General features: G+C 29.6%; 1 protein-coding gene across 1 annotated transcript; it reads left to right on the top strand.

Annotated features, from left to right (window-relative positions):
* Positions 1-3323: 3323 nt before the first annotated feature.
* LOC130960187 (ethylene-responsive transcription factor 1B-like) lies at positions 3324-4581 on the top strand. The gene has a single exon (XM_057885513.1). The coding sequence runs from the start codon at positions 3541-3543 to the stop codon at positions 4447-4449; it is 909 nt and encodes a 302-aa protein (XP_057741496.1). The 5' UTR covers positions 3324-3540; the 3' UTR covers positions 4450-4581.
* Positions 4582-20308: the final 15727 nt, after the last annotated feature.

The following is a 20308-nucleotide window of genomic DNA, read 5'->3' on the forward strand; positions in this document are numbered from 1 at the left end:
GTCCATAAGAGTGAATGAGAAATTGAGAGGAGAAGTGCAAACCCGAAAGAGAATTTGTCCATAAGAGTATTTCCAACACAAGTGGCACTGTTGCTGAGCAGAGTGGTGACAACAAGGGCGGTAATCTCAGCTTGAGGGTGCATCTTCTTCTAATCAGGGTTCCTAAACCCCGTCACGTTCCCCTTCACATGAAATCTGAAGAATCATTCAATTTAACGAAGCAGATAGAAAAACGCTTATGGAAGCAAGGAATATACAAAATACAATTACGAACATGTCCTTCACTACAAAAGTTAGACCACATAGCATTTGGTTGCACGTGCCAGGAAAAAGAAAAGGCTCAAAATGCTGCATAAAGGCACCGTACAACTCCTTATCGGGGGAGCTGAAATCCTCTGCCTCCGCCGTCTACGGCGAGTTTCAGTGACAATAAAGACGGCGGTGGTGAGGTTAAGGCTGACGAGAAGTCAGCGTTTGGATTTGAAAACATTGCACTTTAGAAGATTGAGGACTTTGAACATGATGCAGAAAATAGAGAAAATAAAAAGTGGTGGTTGGCGGTTGAGAAAGCAGCGGCTGCCGCTAGCCCTTCCCCTTCCCTTCCCCACCTTCTCTTCCTCTTCTTCCCTGAAACTCCCTCCCTCGCCAGACGTGATTCCCTTCCCATTCCCTCTTAACCCGTTTTCTTTTGTTTTTTTTTTAGTTAGGAGTATTTTTGGAATAAAAATTAAAAATTTAGTAAAAAGAACGACTTTAAAGTTAAGTTAAATCTTAAAGATAATTTTGTAAAAAAAAAATTTGAAGATAAAAAAAAATTTCAGTTCTGCTTTAGGGATTAAACTCATACTTAACCCTAAAAAATCTATCAATAAATTCGTCTTTTCTAGCAATATATATGAACATTTTACCAATCTTATTTAAAAAAATATTCTCACTTAAAATTTCTAAAAATATAGATTTTTATCTATTTCTATAATTTTATTTTTATTTTAATTATAATTAAATATAAGGTGCATTAAGGATTCTTCTTGATGAGACGCAATGCTTAAATTAAATGTAGTAGTAGATAACGCTCACACTCATCAGTAGCCAGTGAAATTGGAATGTAGTGTATATATATGACAAAGGCATCAATATATATATATGGAAAATTGATTGAGAGTGACACTCATGACACCTACTCATCACACAATGCACTTGGCTTATATGTGAAGTTTCGTTTTGGATATGAATAGTGAAATTGATATAATAATGAATAATGAATAATGAATAATGGATGAATGAAGTTTTTTATTTCATAGCATTATTTTAATTTCGTCCCCTTTTGGGGTAGTCGCCACCCTGTTATTGGTCCAATTTCTAGACTTCTAGTTTCTTTACAATATGGCAGTTGCCCACGTTTCCTTTGTTTCTTTGACTCACGTGCCTATTATAATTATATTTCAACATATAATACTCACTTGAATTTCATTGAAACATTGAACTATCAAAAATGTTATAAAAATATTTTTGTTTTGAACTTGTTGGGTTTAGAAAATGTCTCTTTTCAAGATATAACCGAATTTAGGAGAAATAATTTACAGTTAGAAAATCTTTTTTTAACAGTATTTATTAATTTAATAGATCAAAAATTAATTTATTATAAATCAAGATTTTATTTAAAAATTTATTATTAGTTAATAAATTACTATTTAAAGATTCATTCTAATTAAATTCACAATTGTTTAAACGAAAGAATGAACTAATCACTCGACCAACCAAAATTAATTAAAAAATCTCATTTTAAATAATGTTATATCTCTAACAGCAGTCTTTTTTTTTTTGAGTTTATATAAATTTTAGAAGTCAATAATATTTTAATTTTAGACCTTTTAATCATATGATATTATATCATAAAATTACTTATTTTAAAAAGTTTAAAGTAATAAAACAAATATACATAAATAATTATATCTCTAACAATAAAAAATCTCTTATTTGATACATACAATTAATTTTAGGCCTTAAATTTAATAATAAGTTTGGTAACCAACTTGAATTCGTCGAGGGGTCAAGTTACTCGTCCGCTTAACTAAGTGTCGAGAGTTTAAATCTCACTTTTTATATGCAGTAACTCATTAGCTAATAGCAGACTTTTAAATAGAACTCAGATCTGTAACACATTAATCCTTGACTCGATGAGTTGTGAAATACTATGGAAAAACAAAAATAATAAATTTGCATTGGTCACCTATTTTATATATTTATTGGAATTATTTATAAACTAAGTTTTCAACTTCTTTGAACATTTGTTAAGATATTTGCATATTATTATTTATCAAAGTGAGGACTTTCATATTGACAATGAGAATAATTAAGCTTCAAATTTTGTAAATTAAGAGAACATTTTTTATCACTTATCACTTATACCAACTATTTTTAACTTATATAATAAAAAGAGTATTGTTATTGGTACTTTCAATTAATCCAAATTTGACCCCCCAAAATAGTTTTCATATTGTGTGTGTTTATATGTGTGTTTTTTTAATATCTTAATAGGAAAGTATTGTTTTAGACTCTAACTTTTGGATTAAATTTTAATTTCATTTCAAATATTTAAAACGTCTTATTTTTATTTGAAACGTTTTGTTTTATCCTATTTTTTGTTCTTTGGTTAAATTTTTTTTTAAAATATTTTTTATTTTATTATGAATTTTTTTTAAAATAATGATAAAATCGTAATCGTAATGGTCATAATAGTTGTTTTAATGATTTGAGAACTATCAATGACATAATAAAAAATAATAATAATAGAAAAAATATTTAAAAAAAATTAATTTTAAACATAAAATTAAAATAGGACGATATAAAACATTATGAAATTAAATATAACGTTTTAAAAATTAAAAACAAAATTAAATTTTAATCTAAATATTAAAAACTAAAACAATTTATCATACTCCTAATTTTTTTAAAAGAAGAAAAGTATGAAATAAAAGAGGGAGCCGGGAAGGAGAAGAGAAAAGGGAAACAAATAGTTTTGTTTTTTTATTTTTAATAAAGAGACTAGCAGAATTTAATTCGAACCTTGTTGCCACTAATAAAAAATAAATATATTTGCCACCCTAGTTACTTTTTGACATTTTATATTGAGGCTCTATAGGTTGACCGTTTAACAGTACATACAATGATACAATCTAAGGTTTCATAAAATAAGGAAAGACATGCATCCTCCTTGCCCAATAATCCCAGCATTACTTTATTTTCCTACTTTATTAATTCTTTCTTTTTAAATAAAAAAGGAAAAAAAAAATCATCAATTGTTTTATGAATCCAATGTCTTGGGTCCTTCTGTTGTTTTCTTCCCAAACTGGTATATAAGGCAAGAACCTTAGATCTTTTTCTTCAATTCATCACATCATAAAAGCATACACAATTATTGTAGTAGCAATAGTGGTTACAAAATCATAGCACACACAAAAAGAAGAAAACACAACACAAACTCATCTCAATTTAGTGTATATTCAACTTTTTGTTTTTTGGTTCCAATAATCAAGAAAAATGGATTTTGATCCTTCTTCTTTGTTCCAACAACAAAACACTACTACTCACTACTCCTCTTCATCAAATCCCTCTTTTTCTTCTTCTTATTCTTCTTTATTAGATCCTTATAATTACCCTTTAGAAGACTTATTGTGTTTCTTGAATTATGAAGAAGATAACAACAGTAATGTTAGCAACAACAACAACAACAACAACCTTATTTTTCCCTTCAACGAAATCAAGGAATCTTCATCTTCCTATGATGATTCTTCCAACAATGAAGGATCTCAAGGAAGCAACAATGAATCAACATCATCATCATCACAAGAAGTCTCATCTCAAGGCCAATTATTACCACCGGTATCGCCGCCGCAGCCGCCGCCACCATCAACAACAATAACAAAGACTACAACAACAAAATTACCATTATACCCTCCAAGGGAAAACAAGGAGAAAAGGCCCTACAGAGGAGTAAGGAGAAGGCCATGGGGTAAATTTGCAGCTGAGATTAGAGACTCAACAAGGAATGGTGTTAGGGTTTGGATTGGAACATTTGACACAGCTGAAGCTGCAGCTTTGGCTTATGACCAAGCTGCGTTGACCACAAGAGGTTCCATGGCAGTTCTCAATTTCCCTGAAGAAATTGTTAGGGAATCACTCAAGGACATTATGGTAAATACCAACAACAATAATAAGGAAGAAGGCTCTTCTCCTGTTTTAGCACTCAAGAGGAAACATACTATGAGGAAAAAGTCAAAGTCAAAGTCAAAGTCAAAGGTGATGATTAGTAATAGCAACAATAACACCAACAACAATAGCAACAAGAAGGCCAAAAGGGATGATGATGTTTTGGTGTTGGAGGATTTGGGTTCTGAGTATCTTGAACAGCTTCTGAGTTTGACTTCTTCTGAAGGCATTATTTGCTAGCAGCTATATAGTATATACTATATAGTAATGTGTTATTAGTTGAACTAAAATGTTTTATTTTTCATTTATTATTTTAACCTTTTCTGATTCTTTCATTGCTTTGGTAAATTGTTAATGCTTTGCATTCTGGAATTCCCTTCTCTCTGTTCTTCATTTCCTTTATTTTGAAGGTTTTCTTTGAATTGTCAATAATAAAAAAAAGGAGAGAGAACCCAATTGTATAAAAGAAATATTCCTTTAAGGAAATTTTAGTTCATAATAATATTTTTTGAAAATATAAAGAAACTTATTGTTGAAATTGCAAATGCAAACAATGTGGATTTTTTATAATGAGTTCTATACTAATTAAATAAATTACAGTATATAGTTTAAGCAAGAATTAGACAAATACTTACAAATTGAAGAAACAACTAGTACCCTTGTATTCAATTATACCAATTCTATTGTCTTCTCAATTCTTAGATTTATCAAGTTTACAAATTGTGCACCAATTTAATTGTGCAAGTATAATTACCTTAAAATTAATGAACAAGATTAATCAACAAAGTAAGCATTTTCTCCTATATTAGTAGTACTAGTTTGTGCAAGAATTTGATTAATAGTTACAAAACTTCATTACCATTGAGTTTAGGAAACTAAAATAAAAATGATTTTGATATAAATCGAAAATATTATAGAAAAAATTTTTACATTAAAAATATTAAACAAATTACAAACACTAAAGATAAAAAAACATTCTTTACTTGTTTATGGTTGACATTCTTTCTTGCATTCTAACCATCCCACCAAACCCTAGTCATATTCAACAATTTTGTGCCATGTATGTAGTTTCCTTTTCCTTTTAAGATGTAATTTTATTCGTTTGTATATTATATTGTCTATTTGTCAATGTAAGTACGTATTTTAATTTATACCATTCCAATTACATATATAATAATATTATTGCATATATGAATTTTGACTTAGTTACGTACTTATCATAAAAACTAAATATCTTCAATGCTATAATAATATATAACTAATTAAACATTAAGTGGGAAATCTTAAAAAATAAAATGACAAATTGTTGACCAATAACCTGCCATAACAACAGGACTGCTTCAATTCTAATGGGGATTAAAATGCGTATATATCTATTTATAATTATATTATTTATACGTTAACATTAATTATTAATATAAAATATATTTCAGGAAAAAGTATCCACATCCTTATAAGGCGTTCCCTTCTCCAATTGATGTGGAGCCTTATAATCTACTCCTCTAATGGAGTCCAGCGTCCTCGCTGGCACATCGATCTGGATTATGGCTCTTAACAGTTTAGACTATTCGCTAGCATGATATTGTCCGTTTTGACACACAAGGTCTCATGGTTTTATTTTTGACGATAGAAATGATATCCGAAATTTCTTACACTCACTCGTCAAAACGCATCATGTTAGGAGAGATATCCACACTTTTATAACGTATGCTTCGTTCCTTTTTCCAACCAATGTGAGACTTTACAAACTAAATAATACACATAAATATATAATGACAAATTTTAATAACTGAATTTAATATACAAATAATACTTTTAATCTATCTATATTTTTTTAAACTAACAAATTATTGTGTTAAAAATATCATTAATAATAATTTAAGAGAGAATGAAGGGTTATGAATTAGACAACAACAATTGATTGAAAGGATAAATATTTATTAACAGCTATTATTACAATAAAAATCAAGTGAGAAGTTTAAGTCCTAAAATTTGGGACAATAAATAATATGATTTAAAAAAATATTTTAATATTTTTTATAAAAAATACTAAGCAGTTAAATTAAACATTTTTTTAACTAAATTCAATTAAATTAATTTGCATTTCTTTTTCGAATATATACCCGCTTCTTTTTTTTTCTCCTTTTATTTTTTTCTTCATTTTCCTCTTTTTTCTACTTTTTTTCTTTTTTTTAGTTTAATTTATTTTCTTTCTTTTTCTTTTTATTTTTTTTCTCTTTTATTATCATCATTGTCGTCATCATTATTCTTCCTTTTTTTTCTTTCTCTTTCTCCTTCTCACCCACTTCTTTTTTTTATATATATTCAATAAAATTATAAAGTACAAAAATTTTAGTACATAATACAAAAATATTTTAAAAATTATATATTTAAAATATTGACTCACCTAATTAATAAAATATGAGCTATTCACCTGATTTGTGTTAGTTGGTAGGGTCAATACTAAAAAAAAATTGATTAAATTGGGTATTATTGATCACAGGGATATGATTTGTGTTTTATGTAAAAAAAGAAACTGAAAATGATTTCCACTTATTCATTGGCTGTGAGTTCACGTGGCAGGTGTGGTGTGCTTGGATATATGCCTATAATAAATTTTGGTCTATTTTAGGAACCATTAAACAACACTTTGAGAGTTGGACAGGAGCTCCTGTAAGAAAAGTCGAACGTAACAGGTGGCTGATTGGTTTTTTTTGATATTATTTAAAATACGTGGTTGAAAAGAAATGCCAGGATTTTCAAGAATCAAGAAACATGCGTTGCAGAAGTTATTACCAAGTGGATTAGGAGTTACAAAGAGTGGGTTGGCTTTATTCAGTCTAGTTGTTGATGACAATGCCGGAAATAACTTCAATTTTTTTGTTTAGTGTTTATATTATAACTCTAAACTTTCTAAATGCTCCACCTTATTGTATTAAGCTTCTTATTTAAAAAAAAATAATAAAATATATTTATAACAAAAATTCATGTATTATATCCAAAAAAAATCCTGTATTTTATCGAATAGAACAACAATTGATATTTATTAGAATATTATATAAGAAACTTGACCACTTTAATTCAAATCAATCTAAGATTTTATCAATAAGGAATAAAGATCTGGCAATTTATTTTCCAATAATTTTAGTCCAATGAAAAACTAACATATATACTACTTTAATCGACATATTACGTTGACCTAAACTAATATAACTCCCATATATCAGTCACATCTCTAGTTCTAATTAATTGTATACTGCACTTTATCATTAGGAAATTAGCAATTACGACTACATGTGTGAAACATGTACGTCTGAAAAATGAAACAGTAGATTATTCGGTCTACTATATCAGTATTATATTGTTATAATGATCTTAGATATATACTTGATAGTTGTGTGTTAATATACACCTTTATAGGTATTAATTTTTTTATTTATTAAATATGTAAAATAATAATAAATATAAGATGAAATTAGTCTAAATGACAGATACTATCAAGAGTAAACTAAAATTAAGAAGTCCAATTTATTTTAATTCCAGTCTGAATTCTGAGACACTGTTTGATTTAAGAAAATATGTTTTTAAGAATTATGTGAAAAAAATAAATTTCTATCTTTCCTTTGTGTTTTAGATTTTTTTATTTACAAAATTAAAAAATAAAATAAAAAACTTAACAGAAATTATTTTTAATATGGAAATAAAAATAGTATTTTGGTTTAATATTGACATTTAAAGTATATTACATTATTGTGGAAATATTCAACACGCAGAAACGTGTTAGCTGAAATATTACCACATGTTCACACGTTTTTCTATGTATTAACTTCTCACCTACAAAATCCATTCATATATAATTATACTAAATAATTTCATTTCTAACAAAAACACTAATATTTTTTCCATATAAAAAAATTAGCCTACATGAGTACATACCTTGGCTTGGAAGTTTTTTTAGGGAGAAGTACGAAAATTGAGTTTTGGAACTGAGGCCAGAAAATATTTGGGCTTAGAAGTTGACCCATTGTTATGATAAGCTTACCAAGCAATGCTTCGGGGGGGAAATCTATAAAGCTGATCCAAAATAGAAGCACCGGTTCTTTCTTTATTGGGCTATCAGGAAGTTTGAACTATGCACTATTTTTGGACGGCCTTAATTTCTTTTCTTATCTAATTTTATCTTGACCAATTCTATCTTAATGTTATTATCCAAAATAAGACAGAAAAATCATTTGGTAAAGTACTATTCTTCTTATACCAAAAAAAAAAAGTAGTATTCTTCTTTCTTATGTTTTTACATTTGAAAAAAAAAAGCTATTTTATTATGGTTAACAATTAATAAAAACTAAACAACATAAATTAGGCTTTATTTTTTAGTCGACAATTTATTTTATTTAATTTCCATTTTTTTAACTATAGTTTTTTAATAAAAACCAATTTATTAAAAATCTGTTTTGTAGTTTAGTCTGGTTTTGAACCAAATAGCACTGTCAATTTCAGTAACAACTGCAGTGATAAAATTTAAAAAATTACAGTGCCAATAAAATCGTGTTTTTCTACATATTATACAATGTGCAGCACATATGATAAAAAATTCAAACTCAAAATTTAAACCTTGAAGAATTCAACCTAAAAGAATAACTTTATACAATTAAAATTATATATAAGTAATCTCAAATTCTCTTCTTTCACATAAGCTAATAAAATTTAAGGAGCTATTGAGTTAAAAATTTCTCTCTTTCGGATCAAATATGACCTGATACAGTAAAACATAAACTGAAAGATGGTTAAATTTTTGGATTAGAATGAAGGACTTATTTAAAAGTAGAGAAGGAAAATTGATTATTTTTTCATTACAAAGATAAGAATCATCAATGGAATATAAAATCACAAAAATTTCTCAGTTCAAAAAACAAAAAAAAATGGCAAACTATGTACGGTGATGATTTTTCCACTCCAGTTTAGAAGAAACGAAGAAAACGACAAAAAAATGACTCTCCTTCATTTCGAGGATGAAGAGATGAAGTTGTGATGGACTTGTCACGAGGATGATGATGCCACGGTGGCATTGTGGACGACGAGGATGAAGCTTCGATGACGTTGGTGACAAGGACGGAAAAATTGGGAAGAAGACAAGAGATGAGTTTTCATATTTGAAAGAAAGTAAAATTAAAAATTTTGCCTTCTCTGTTAAATAAAGGCCAAATTTATAATTGTACAATTATTTGCTCTTTCACCATCATTTTTCATCTCATGGTGGACGAGAAAAGTTTTCGATGAACTTTAGATTACTTTTTTCTTTTCCTCTTAATTTTTCATGGTCATCTAAACAATGAAAATTTTGATTTTTCACCCCTTTTTTTTATATTTTTTTCTCCTCATATTCCTTTGAACCTACACTATGTAAATGTATTTTTCCTTTAAATTACACATTCAATTTCTCACATCTTCTCTCTTCTTTCTTTTAGATTTTCTTCTTTCTCAAACAACTTTTTTCTCTATTTTTTTACGTTTCTTCCTTCTTTTGTTTACTTGTATTTTATTTATTTTCTAGAAATTTTATGAAAAAGAATAAAAATGAGAAAAAAAATAAAGAAGTAGTATCTAAAAGGTATCAGAGTAATAAATGAAAGAGAGCAAAAAAAGCAAAAAATCAGAAAGAGAAAAGTGAATACTAAGGAGTATTGGCTATTGTATTTGAGATAATAAATTGAACTACAGAACCGAGCTACAGTGCCTCTCTTACATTATTTATAGACATAGATTAAAAATCTCTATAATATAACTAATTCAGATGACTCAGCAGAGGCTTAACAGCACTTATAGACACTAACAACAATGCTTAACAATCTAACAGTTATGTGTAACTAACTTTCTCTGGCTTATTCTCTCCATCATTCTCTCTCAAACTCAAGGATGCTATTTAAAATTTTGCACCTTGCGTTTGGCCATTAAGTCAAGAAAAATAGCTGAGGGTAATGCCCTGGTGAGTGTATCAGCAATCTGGACCGAACTAGGTACATGACTGACTCAAATCACATTCTTCATAAAATAGTCGTGCACAAAATGTAAATCAATCTTAAAGTGCTTAGAATTTGAGTGCAAGATAGGATTGGCTACCAAGAGAACTGCACTTTGATTGTTACAATAGATTTTGATAAAAATGCATCATATTCAAAATCTGAACCTGCTTTAAACAACTCTGGTTTAGGTTGCATCTCTAACAATGAGGCCGTTTTTAGAAAACTCTTCTTTCATAAAAGAGTCTCACGTCCTAGAAACCCATTTGTGTTAAGAAATTCTTATTTAAAATTTTTTGCAAAGAAGAGGTACAAATGTTAGAGATGGATCTTTCAAAAGAGATGCACTATTTTCAAATACCAGAAAATTCAAATCTTTTAGTCACTATCAGCATCATACCTTTAATCGTTTTCTTCAACATGCTCACACAAATCACTGTTTTAATTGCAATAAATCTGGTCACTCTTCTTTCCAATGCTTTATTGACAAAAGAAGAGTAGGAAACAAAATATACAAGGTTGTTTGTGATTTTAATATACTTGGACAATCAAGAAGGGTTCACTTCAAAGGATCCAAATTAGTTTGGATACCTAAGGTCACTTAAAAGATTTGTGCAGTTTTACTTAGCATCCAAGAAGAAGAAAGACATGTGATACTTAAATAGGGGATGCTCTAGATACATAACCGAAAAGTCCACTTTCTTCATCAAGTGTGATAAATTTGATGGAAGCTTTGTAACTTTCGGTGACAATAGTAAATGAAAAATTGTAGGTGTAGGTAAGGTTGGTAAGAATTTTTCAATTTTCATTGATGTTGTATTTTGAGTTGATGGGTTAAAACACAATCTTCTAGACATTATCCAATTGTGTGATTTATGTTGTTTGGCTATTTTCAAGAAATTGGAATGCTTGGTTATGTGAGAAAAAATATGGTGAAATTTTGTTTGAAGTTTAAAGATGCAATAATTTGTATGGACTTACCTTAGAGGAACTAAAAGAACAAAATGTAGCTTGTTTTACTTCTATGAAATCTAAGAAATGGCTATGGCATAAGAAATTAGAACATACAAGCATGCTTCGAGTTTCTAAGCTTGTGGAAAAGAATCTAGTTAGAGGTCTTCCTAAAATAAGATTTGACAAAAACATCACTTGTAATGCTTGTCAAGTGAGTAAACAAAAAAAAATTCTTTCACACCTAAGGATGACATCTCAACTGAAAGACCATTAGAAATGCTATATATTGATCTTTTTGGTCCTACAAAGACTCAAAGTCTTGATGTTAAGTACTATAGCCTAGTGGTGTTTGATGACTATACTTAATTTGGATGGATTCTTTTCTTGGCTCATAAAAATGTCTTTCTTACTTTTTCAACTCTATGCAAAAAATTCAAAATGAAATTTTTTGAAAATTATTTCCTTAAGAAGTGATCATGGAAATGAGTTTGAAAATTAACACTTTAATGAATTTGGTATTTCATATAATTTTTCATGTTCTAGAATACTTCAATAAAATAGAGTTGTTGAAAGGAGAATTTGAGGCCTTCAATAAATGATTAGGGCTATGTTTTTGTGAAAATAAAATTCCAAAATTCTTTTGGACTGAAGCTATATTTTAAACTAAATCATCATTAGAAAAGTTTTAAAGAAAATACCATATGAGCTTTGAAAAGGAGTACCACCCAATCTTAAGTACTTTCATACTTTTGGATGCAAAGAGTTTGTGTTAAACACTAAAAATAATCTTAGAAAACTTGAACCAAAATCTATGAAGGTGTCTTTGTTGGATACTCAACCACTAGTAAAACTTATAGAGTTTACATCAAGGAACATAGAATAATTGAAGAGTCCATACATATCATTTTTTGTGAGTCTAACTCCATTTCAAGTGTTGTTTAGAAAATTGATGCAGAAGTAAAACAGAAGCAAGTCCTCAAGTGAACCAAGCGAATCCCAAATCTGTTCCAGCTGTGGATATCGTCAGTCCAAAAATGGCTCCTATGAATGAAGGAGACATTTCCATTTTGTCTCCTGACCAAGCCAGAGAATATAGAACAGTGGACTCATCAGAACCTTGCCAAGGTCAAGCTGAAGTCTCAACTCAAAAGCCACGTGAATAGAAGTTCTTAAAGAATTACCCTCATGAATTTATCGTTGGAGACCCTTCACAAGGTATGACCACTAGATTCTCAAGCAAGAAGGAAGTGGAGGCAAACAATGTTACTTTCTTGTCCCAATTAGAACCTCTCAATATGAAGCAAGCTCTTGAAGATCCCTCATGGGTGAAGGAAATGAAGGAAGAGCTGGTCTAATTTGAGAAAAATGAGCTGGATATTGTGATGTAAATTTTGCTGAGATCATGTGAATAGAAGCAGCCTTCAGGAATTTGTTACTTTTTGAACAATCATTAAATGTGTGGTCATGCAAAAAGCAAGCTATTGTTGCTCTGTTAACGGTTGAGACCGAATATATTTCAACTTCTTCGTGTTCTCAAGTGACTTGGTTCAAAGCACAACTTGCACATTACAAATTGCAAGTCAATAGTATCCCTATATTTTGTGACAACTTGAGTGCAATAAATATTAAAAAAAATCCTGTTTTACACTCAAGAACTAAGCATATTGAAGTAAGATTTCATTCCATAAAAGAACATGTGCAAAAGGGAACAATTGACATACAATTTGTGAAATTGAGAACTACTCTAGGGACTGTTGATTGCTGAGTTTTTTGAATTAAATATGTTTAAAGATTTTCTGGTTATTTTTGTCTCTCAGGTTCTAGGGAGACAAAACTGGACAGATGATGACTCCCTCTAAGTTTCATAAAGTTCAGACTATGTGTTGATAATTTTAAATAAATTTGTATCTGAACTAAATCCTTGGTGGTCAAATGTATTTCGTTAAAACCACCACTAAGCCCAAGAGAAAGTTGTTTTATTTTATGAAGTGGGTTTCATTGCTTGTTTTGATCACATACACTAAAAAGGGGAGTTTTTGCATTCATCATTTTTCAAGTCAAATAAATATCAAATTCTTTTCAATTTTTATTTCACTTGTCATTTTAAAACTCTGTATTATTTTTAAAATTCAAAATTCTTTGAATCTCGTTTTATTAAATTGGTTTGTGTTCTCAAAGGATTTTTGAATATTTAAAGCAGTTATTATGATAACTTCTCATCTTCTCCACTACTCACATTTTTTCTTACATATAGAATGTTTTTAACTTGCATTTTTGAGTATTTTGGTATCGATCTGAGTAATGAAACCTAAGACAGAATTTTATATCTTAAGGGTAGTAATGCTGTAAAGAAATCTAAGAAAAAGGGCACAAAGGCAGTCAAGGACACGATTTTGAAAGAAGAAGAAGATCCTCTTACAATTGAAGATGGGGGATCTGATGTCTAGCCCAATTTGATGCAGCTGTTTTCTTATAATCTATTTTTTATGATACATTTTACAACTTCTGTTGATACTAACACTCATACCTGTTTTGCACTTGTAGATTGCATATTAAACTGTTTTTGTGTGCAAGTTTACTATTCTCGATAACAAGGGAGTAAGCATTGTGTGAAAATAAATTGAAACAGTTATAATGAAATAGTTGAACTTATGATGCTTGAGACTGGCTGCAATTTTCTTTGTTTTAAACTATTATTTCACGCAGCTATGAGTATGCATATTGGTTTGATTGTGAATATTACTTATACTTATTATAGTTTTTGTTTGTTTTGGTATTTGAGTTTTTTTAAAGGCTGCTCCATGATGTTGCTGCTGAAAAACTATTTTTGAAACATTGGTTTATCATTATTTTTGTTCTATTTTTGGATTTTAGTTGTTGAACTCTGTTGGGTGACTATAACTTGGGTTTTACTTTTTTTTATCTGCTCTACACTTTTTGCATATATGTTGAATTATTTTTTCATGTAGGTATCCCTCCTTAATGACAAAAGGGGGAGAAAGAAAAATGACTTGAGAGACTGTAGTTTATTTTTATTTTGGTTTATGATGATGATGTTTGAAGCTGCTGTTTATTATTTGAATTTGTGTTTAAAATTTTGTAGTTTGATCCGATTGTGAATATTATTTATAGCTTAGCATATGAGCTTGTGAATGAGTAGCATTTAATTAATATTTGGTTTAGCTCTGATTCATACATATTTCAAGGCTGGCTGATGATTTTTGTGAATTGATAAGAGCCTTACAAACTTTGACATATGATGTGTCCCTCCTTGATGCAAAAGGGGGAAAAAAACAAAAAAAGGGAAAAAATGGCTGAATTGAAACTATTTTATGTCATTGATTCATGCTCTATTTCATGCTCTAATTTGCTCTATTTTTAGCACTCTGTTTCAGTGGATAAATTTCAACATGAGCTTTGATTGTTATTTATAAACTTATTTGCTCAAGCGTATATGTGCTATTTGGACTATAAAATTTTATTAAGGTGTTTGAGAAGCATATATATTCTTGTGAAAAACTGGCTCGGTTTTAAGAGGTTTTATTGTTTAAATTTTTAATCTTTAGGAACCTGTTGGAACTTGTATACAATGTTTGCTTCCTTGAAAATTTTGTTTATCAGACACACATCAGGGGGGAGTGCATCGAACAAAAGAAAGGAGGAGATTTTTGAAAATCTTCAAACGGAAATACTCTATCCTAACTCAATTCAGTTTAATAATGTTTGTCATCAAGGGGGAGATTGTTGAGTTTGAAAAACTAAGATGATGATCAAATATTATTAATTAATTGTTTTGTTTGATGAATTTGGTTTGTGTGCAAGAAAGAAAATTAATTTTTATCTTGGCCCAGTTATTGCAAGTCCATTTTGACCATAAACAAGTTTAGCCTAATACAAATTTATTTCAAATCATGTGGATGAACTTTAAAAGGATAGTGAAACCAATTAGCCCAAGAAGCAAATGTCTAAGGCCCAAGTCAACACTCTCTTTGGTCAAACTCCATCACAAATACTTGATTCAAAATTTAGTGACTGAAATTTGAGAAAAAAAAAAGACAAACCCAATCACAAGTCCATGAAACAAACTTGATGAATTAAAAGGAAGAGAACTAAAAGTTGCCCAAAGCCTTCAAGAACCCATATGGTGTTCACAAAATCAAAGGGTCCCACTTTGCAAAGTTATCATTCTTGGTTACTGGAAGTAAAAATTCAATTGAGTTTAATTTCATTAAAAGCATGCTTCGGTTACTACACCCTTGGTAACTGAAACTCCAAATTTAATTCTATTTAATTTGCATTGATGGTTTTCATTGAAAATTTCTCTTTTCTCTCTCTTCTCTCCCTTTTGGTCATGTCTATCATCTTCCAAGAAAGAAAGAAAGAAAATAGAATGCACAGAGAGTGGGTTATGACCAAAGGCCACAAGCTCCATACGAAAGCTATTCTCTCTTATCTCTCCTCTCTCCTTCGGTCACATCTATCCATCAGAGAAGAAGATTGAAGAAAAGTGAAGCCTATGAAAAAAGGTTGAGAAAGATTGTTGTTAGAGAAGGAAAGATTTGGAGAAAGGCTTTAAGATTTTGTTACCAAGAAAGGAATAGATCGGCCTTGGTCAGGAAGCAGATCTACCTTGATAAAAAGTTTATTTCCATTTTTATTCCACCAAGAAGAAGATAGCCTCTGAGTCTTAAGCTGGAAGAAGCAAAAATAGAAAGCTTGAAGCTAGCCTGGGTCAGACGTTCATCAACGATCAGAATCAAGACTTGGAGGCAAAGAAAAGTTCAACAGCTCAGATTTAAGATGCATGAAAAAAAAGGTTGAAAGAGAAGATTGAAGGTAGGGTTGCATGTTTGATTTAGTCACTGCTTCTAACCTCTCTCTCCTATGTCACGCCGCTGCTGCATGTGTATTGGGAGAAGAAAACCAACATGTCTTGAAAAAGGCTTCAAGCCCTGGAAGCTTCACTCCTCTATAATAAGGGTGAACAGTCAAGGATTGAAGCAAGGAGTGAGAGCACACGTTTGGGTTCCTATAGATCTTTGAGTTGTTTATTCTTCTCCTTCATGGCTTTCATTGAATATTTCTTTTTCTCAGTTTAGTCTGTTTGTGTTTCATTGGTAAAAGACAAAATGTGAGATTTTGTAAGAAAAAACCAATGAGTGGAAAAAGACAGAGAGTTAAAGAAAAAAGTCATAGTTATCTCAGAAATTCTTTGTATATATTTCTATTTTGTTGTCATGATCCTGAGGAGATTCCCTTGCAAGTTGGGTTAGCACTTTGTAGTTGAAAGCTAGGGTAAGTCCTAGTCAAGTTCAGGTTGGGATAGAATCTGGACTTGTTCCCTTGCTAGTTGGGTGAGCACTTTGTTGTTAAAAGCTAGGGTGAGTCCTAGTCAAGTTCAGGTTGGGTTAGGATCTGAACTTGTCCCAGATAAGATTAGGTAGATCTTAGGGAGAATTGTTGAATGTAATTTTGTTGAAAGATAGTGAAATTCTGTCACTGTTGTGATGGAGATTGGATGTAGGTTGCATTGCACTTAGCAGCTGAACCAGGATATATCTGGTGTTACTTCTTCTTCTCTACTCCTTTCTCTATTTCTGTTTATTAGGAGACAAAACAAAAGTGTCTCTCAAATCAGCACGAGACAAAAGCAGAAAAATCTCCTGAAGTTCCTTTGAAAAATCAGAAATTAATATTCAGCAAAAAAAGGCTAAGATTCAACCCCCTTCTCTTAGCCACTGATTACCATTAATTATAAACCAAAAGAAGTAAAGGCTGCAATTGTTACCTGTGAAGGCCTCTGTCCTGGTCTTAATGATGTCATTAGACAGGTTAGCAAGTGATCAATTTAGTCTTTTATTCTAAATCTTCTCCTGGAGTGGCCTTAGTAAATATTGCATTGTAGCATCTTACTCTCTTTTTACTCTTTAGCCACTATGATAGATATCTCATTTTGAAAATGCTATTCGAGACGCAATTTTTTGTACAAGTCATTTGCATCAACTCATTAGTGCATTATTCTATATCTAGTCAGCCTTTTTATTTGTGAATAAATTTTAATTGTTACATGACTCACAACATTTTATCCAGCACATGAATTCCTATATTTGTTGCTCTTTCCTAGACATTCTGACATATAACCTAGGCTTAACTTTTTTCTTTTGTTTTCCTTTGGCAGGTTGATGAAGTTGTTGTTCAAGCATTTAAAGTCTTAAGCAATGAGGGAAGAAAAAGAAATCAAATTTTCAATTTCTTGTCTGATATGCATTCATCTTTGAAGGTCAAAGTTCTATCTTCTATTGCATACTCCTGTTTCTATTCATATTTCAAAATTGAATGCTGGGGGTTTGTTGTTTCCAAGTGTAGCCTTGGGTTGAGGTGCCGCTAAGTATATATATATATATATATATATATATATATATATATATATATATATATATAGACTTACTCAAAGATATACATGCAACCACTTTCATGTTTATTTTGCCTAATATTTTAGTTATACAATTAAGGACATAGATACAACATAACTAACAAAACACGAAAACTATATTATATATAGTTAGACATGAAATATTTGTCTATGTAAAATTGTAATTTATTGAATATTCACATATTTTTCAGTGGCTGTTGCATTTTTATCTACCTTATTAGTAGTACAAATATATTATCTACCTGCCTTATTGCTAGCGACGATTTTATAAAGTTTGATGTGATTTTGGAAAGCAAGAAAATCAAGGCAAATGCATTTTAAAATTAAATGTTAGCAACATTATTCAAACATTATTCAAGGCATTAACAATTTAACATATTGTTGTATGTTGTTAATTTCTGATCTTTTTGTTTCATGCAACAGGCACCACCACTCCAACACTTTTCTAGAAAATTGGCCATTCATTAAACCCTTCCAATTGGCCATTCATTAAACCCTTCCAATAACCTGGCATTTTCTTTTCTTTCCCCCTTATAATCTTGTAGTGTGATTGTTATCATTACTCTTGAACCAGGTATAATATGAAGTTGGTTTCTTCATGCAAATGTGTTTAATTCTCATTTTGTTTCTTTTTAAATATGTGTTTAATTTCAGGTGTTGAAAGTTCTTTTGGCATTTTCTTTAGCTTATTCTGCCAACCCAAATTCAAAGTTAGCTACTCCTCCATCACTTACTAAAACTTCAATGTCATTAGTTTCAGTTGTTCAGATTTTCCAACACTTCTTCCCTATTTTTTCCCTTATGTTGTTGTATATATGTATGTGTTTTGTATTGTTTGTTGTCCTCATTTTGTATTATTTAAAAATATATTTTTTGTGGCTAATATTTTTTTGATGGCTAATATATATACTCTTAGTATTTTTGGTTTTTCGTGGCATTTCTTGGTATTATTTTTTGCTTCTTGATTTTTTCTGTTCTTGCTATGGTTTGTTTTTCATTGCTATTGTTTGTTGTTCTTGATTTTCTGTTCTGAATTTATTGTTCTTCACTATTGCTAATTTTTTGTTGTTGATTTTTAATTTGCTGTTCTTCATTGTTGTTGCTTCTATTGTTATTTTTATTTTAAATTTGTTAATTGTTATTAATTTTAATTTATTGGTTTTATTATTTTTATTCTTGATTTTTGTTATCTTCATTGCTATTTTGATGGCTGCTATTTTTTGCGTTTAATTTGTTGTTGATTAAGTAATATATTGATGTTCTGTTTTTGGTTTTTTATCACAGTATAAGTAAGTGACAACATTGATGAAACTGAAGGTGAAACTGGTGGACATATTTTTTGTGCAATTGATATGCCAAGTTTTAGATGTTGTTTGTATTTTTTTATTTTTTTTTTATTTTCAATGTGCAATAAGATACGAGATGTGTAATATATAACAAATTTTATAGAAGCAGGATCACATTTTTGCATCCAGATTGAAACATTTCTAAAGAAGTGAGTGAATACTTACTTTTACATGATATTATAACCAAGTCTTTTTTTTGTTAGTTTACTAATTTAGTCATGATTTTTAGTGCTATTGAATAGATAGAATAGCATTTGATCAAACCCAAAGGTTTAGTTATGATCAAGTTAAGCTTCAATACCTAATTTCTTTAAACATGGTTTGGATTTTTTTAAACATGTATAATTTTGATGAACTAATTTTATTTGTATACTATATAATTTTTTAGTTCAATTACTATAAAAAATAATATACTTTTTATTTTAGTATAGTGACATACTCGCAGTTGATGATGGTGGCAAATTAAAGACTTCATTGCAACTAAAATATTTGTGAGATACCGATCGATTTATTACTAGTTTAAAAGAAATTTGCGATGATATTTTGCGATGGTATTGCAACTAATTAACTGCATATTATTTCCTAACAAATTAGCGACTACTTCATAACTCTACTTCTCATTAGAATAGCTTTGGTTTAGCAAGAAAATTCGTACAAATTTGATTAAGGATTTTCAAAGATTAGCTATAGATTTGTTACAAAATATGACAAATTTGTAATCATATTAGCAGACAACTTGCGACGAATTAGGTTCGAAAAAATTCCTCGTTAATTAGCGTCGCCTAAGCATTTTATTTTGTCTACGAAGTTAGCTTGGAATTAGCAATGAGTCTGCTGCGGTAGAGTTTGTCGCTAATTAGCGACTACCTTTTAGTTTATTTCTTCTATGGAATTAGCTTTTACTTTAGTTATGCATTTGCGACTATCTATTCAGTAGCTAAAAAATTTTCCGATGAATTAGCGATTATTGTGTTTGCCTCACTAATCTGCGACTTGTAATTAGTGAGGAAAGCATTAGTTACTAGGCAGTAGCTAATCCGTCACAAATTATATTTTGCGTCAGATTAGTGATAATTTTATGACTCTTTTTGTGGTAGTTAATCGACCATATTCTTGTAATGTATTTAACTACAAAATATGCACATTTCAAAATAATTTCTATATTTTTAATAAAAGTTTTTGAGCTTTTTCTTTGTAATGTATATGTACAATTAATTCAACTTAAATTGATTTATTTGAGTGGAATTTTCTATTTTTTAAAAGAAAGATAAAAAAATACATAAATTATTTTATATTAATAATAAAATCATAAAAAGAGAAAGAGAAAGAGAAGAAAAAGAAGAAAA

Source organism: Arachis stenosperma, chromosome 2, assembly GCF_014773155.1.
Source record: "Arachis stenosperma cultivar V10309 chromosome 2, arast.V10309.gnm1.PFL2, whole genome shotgun sequence".
NCBI classification, from domain to species: Eukaryota; Viridiplantae; Streptophyta; class Magnoliopsida; order Fabales; family Fabaceae; genus Arachis; species Arachis stenosperma.

Coding starts and splice junctions, on each gene's coding strand:
- LOC130960187 (XM_057885513.1), top strand. CDS start 3,541: ATGGATTTTGATCCTTCTTCTTTGTTCCAACAACAAAACACTACTACT.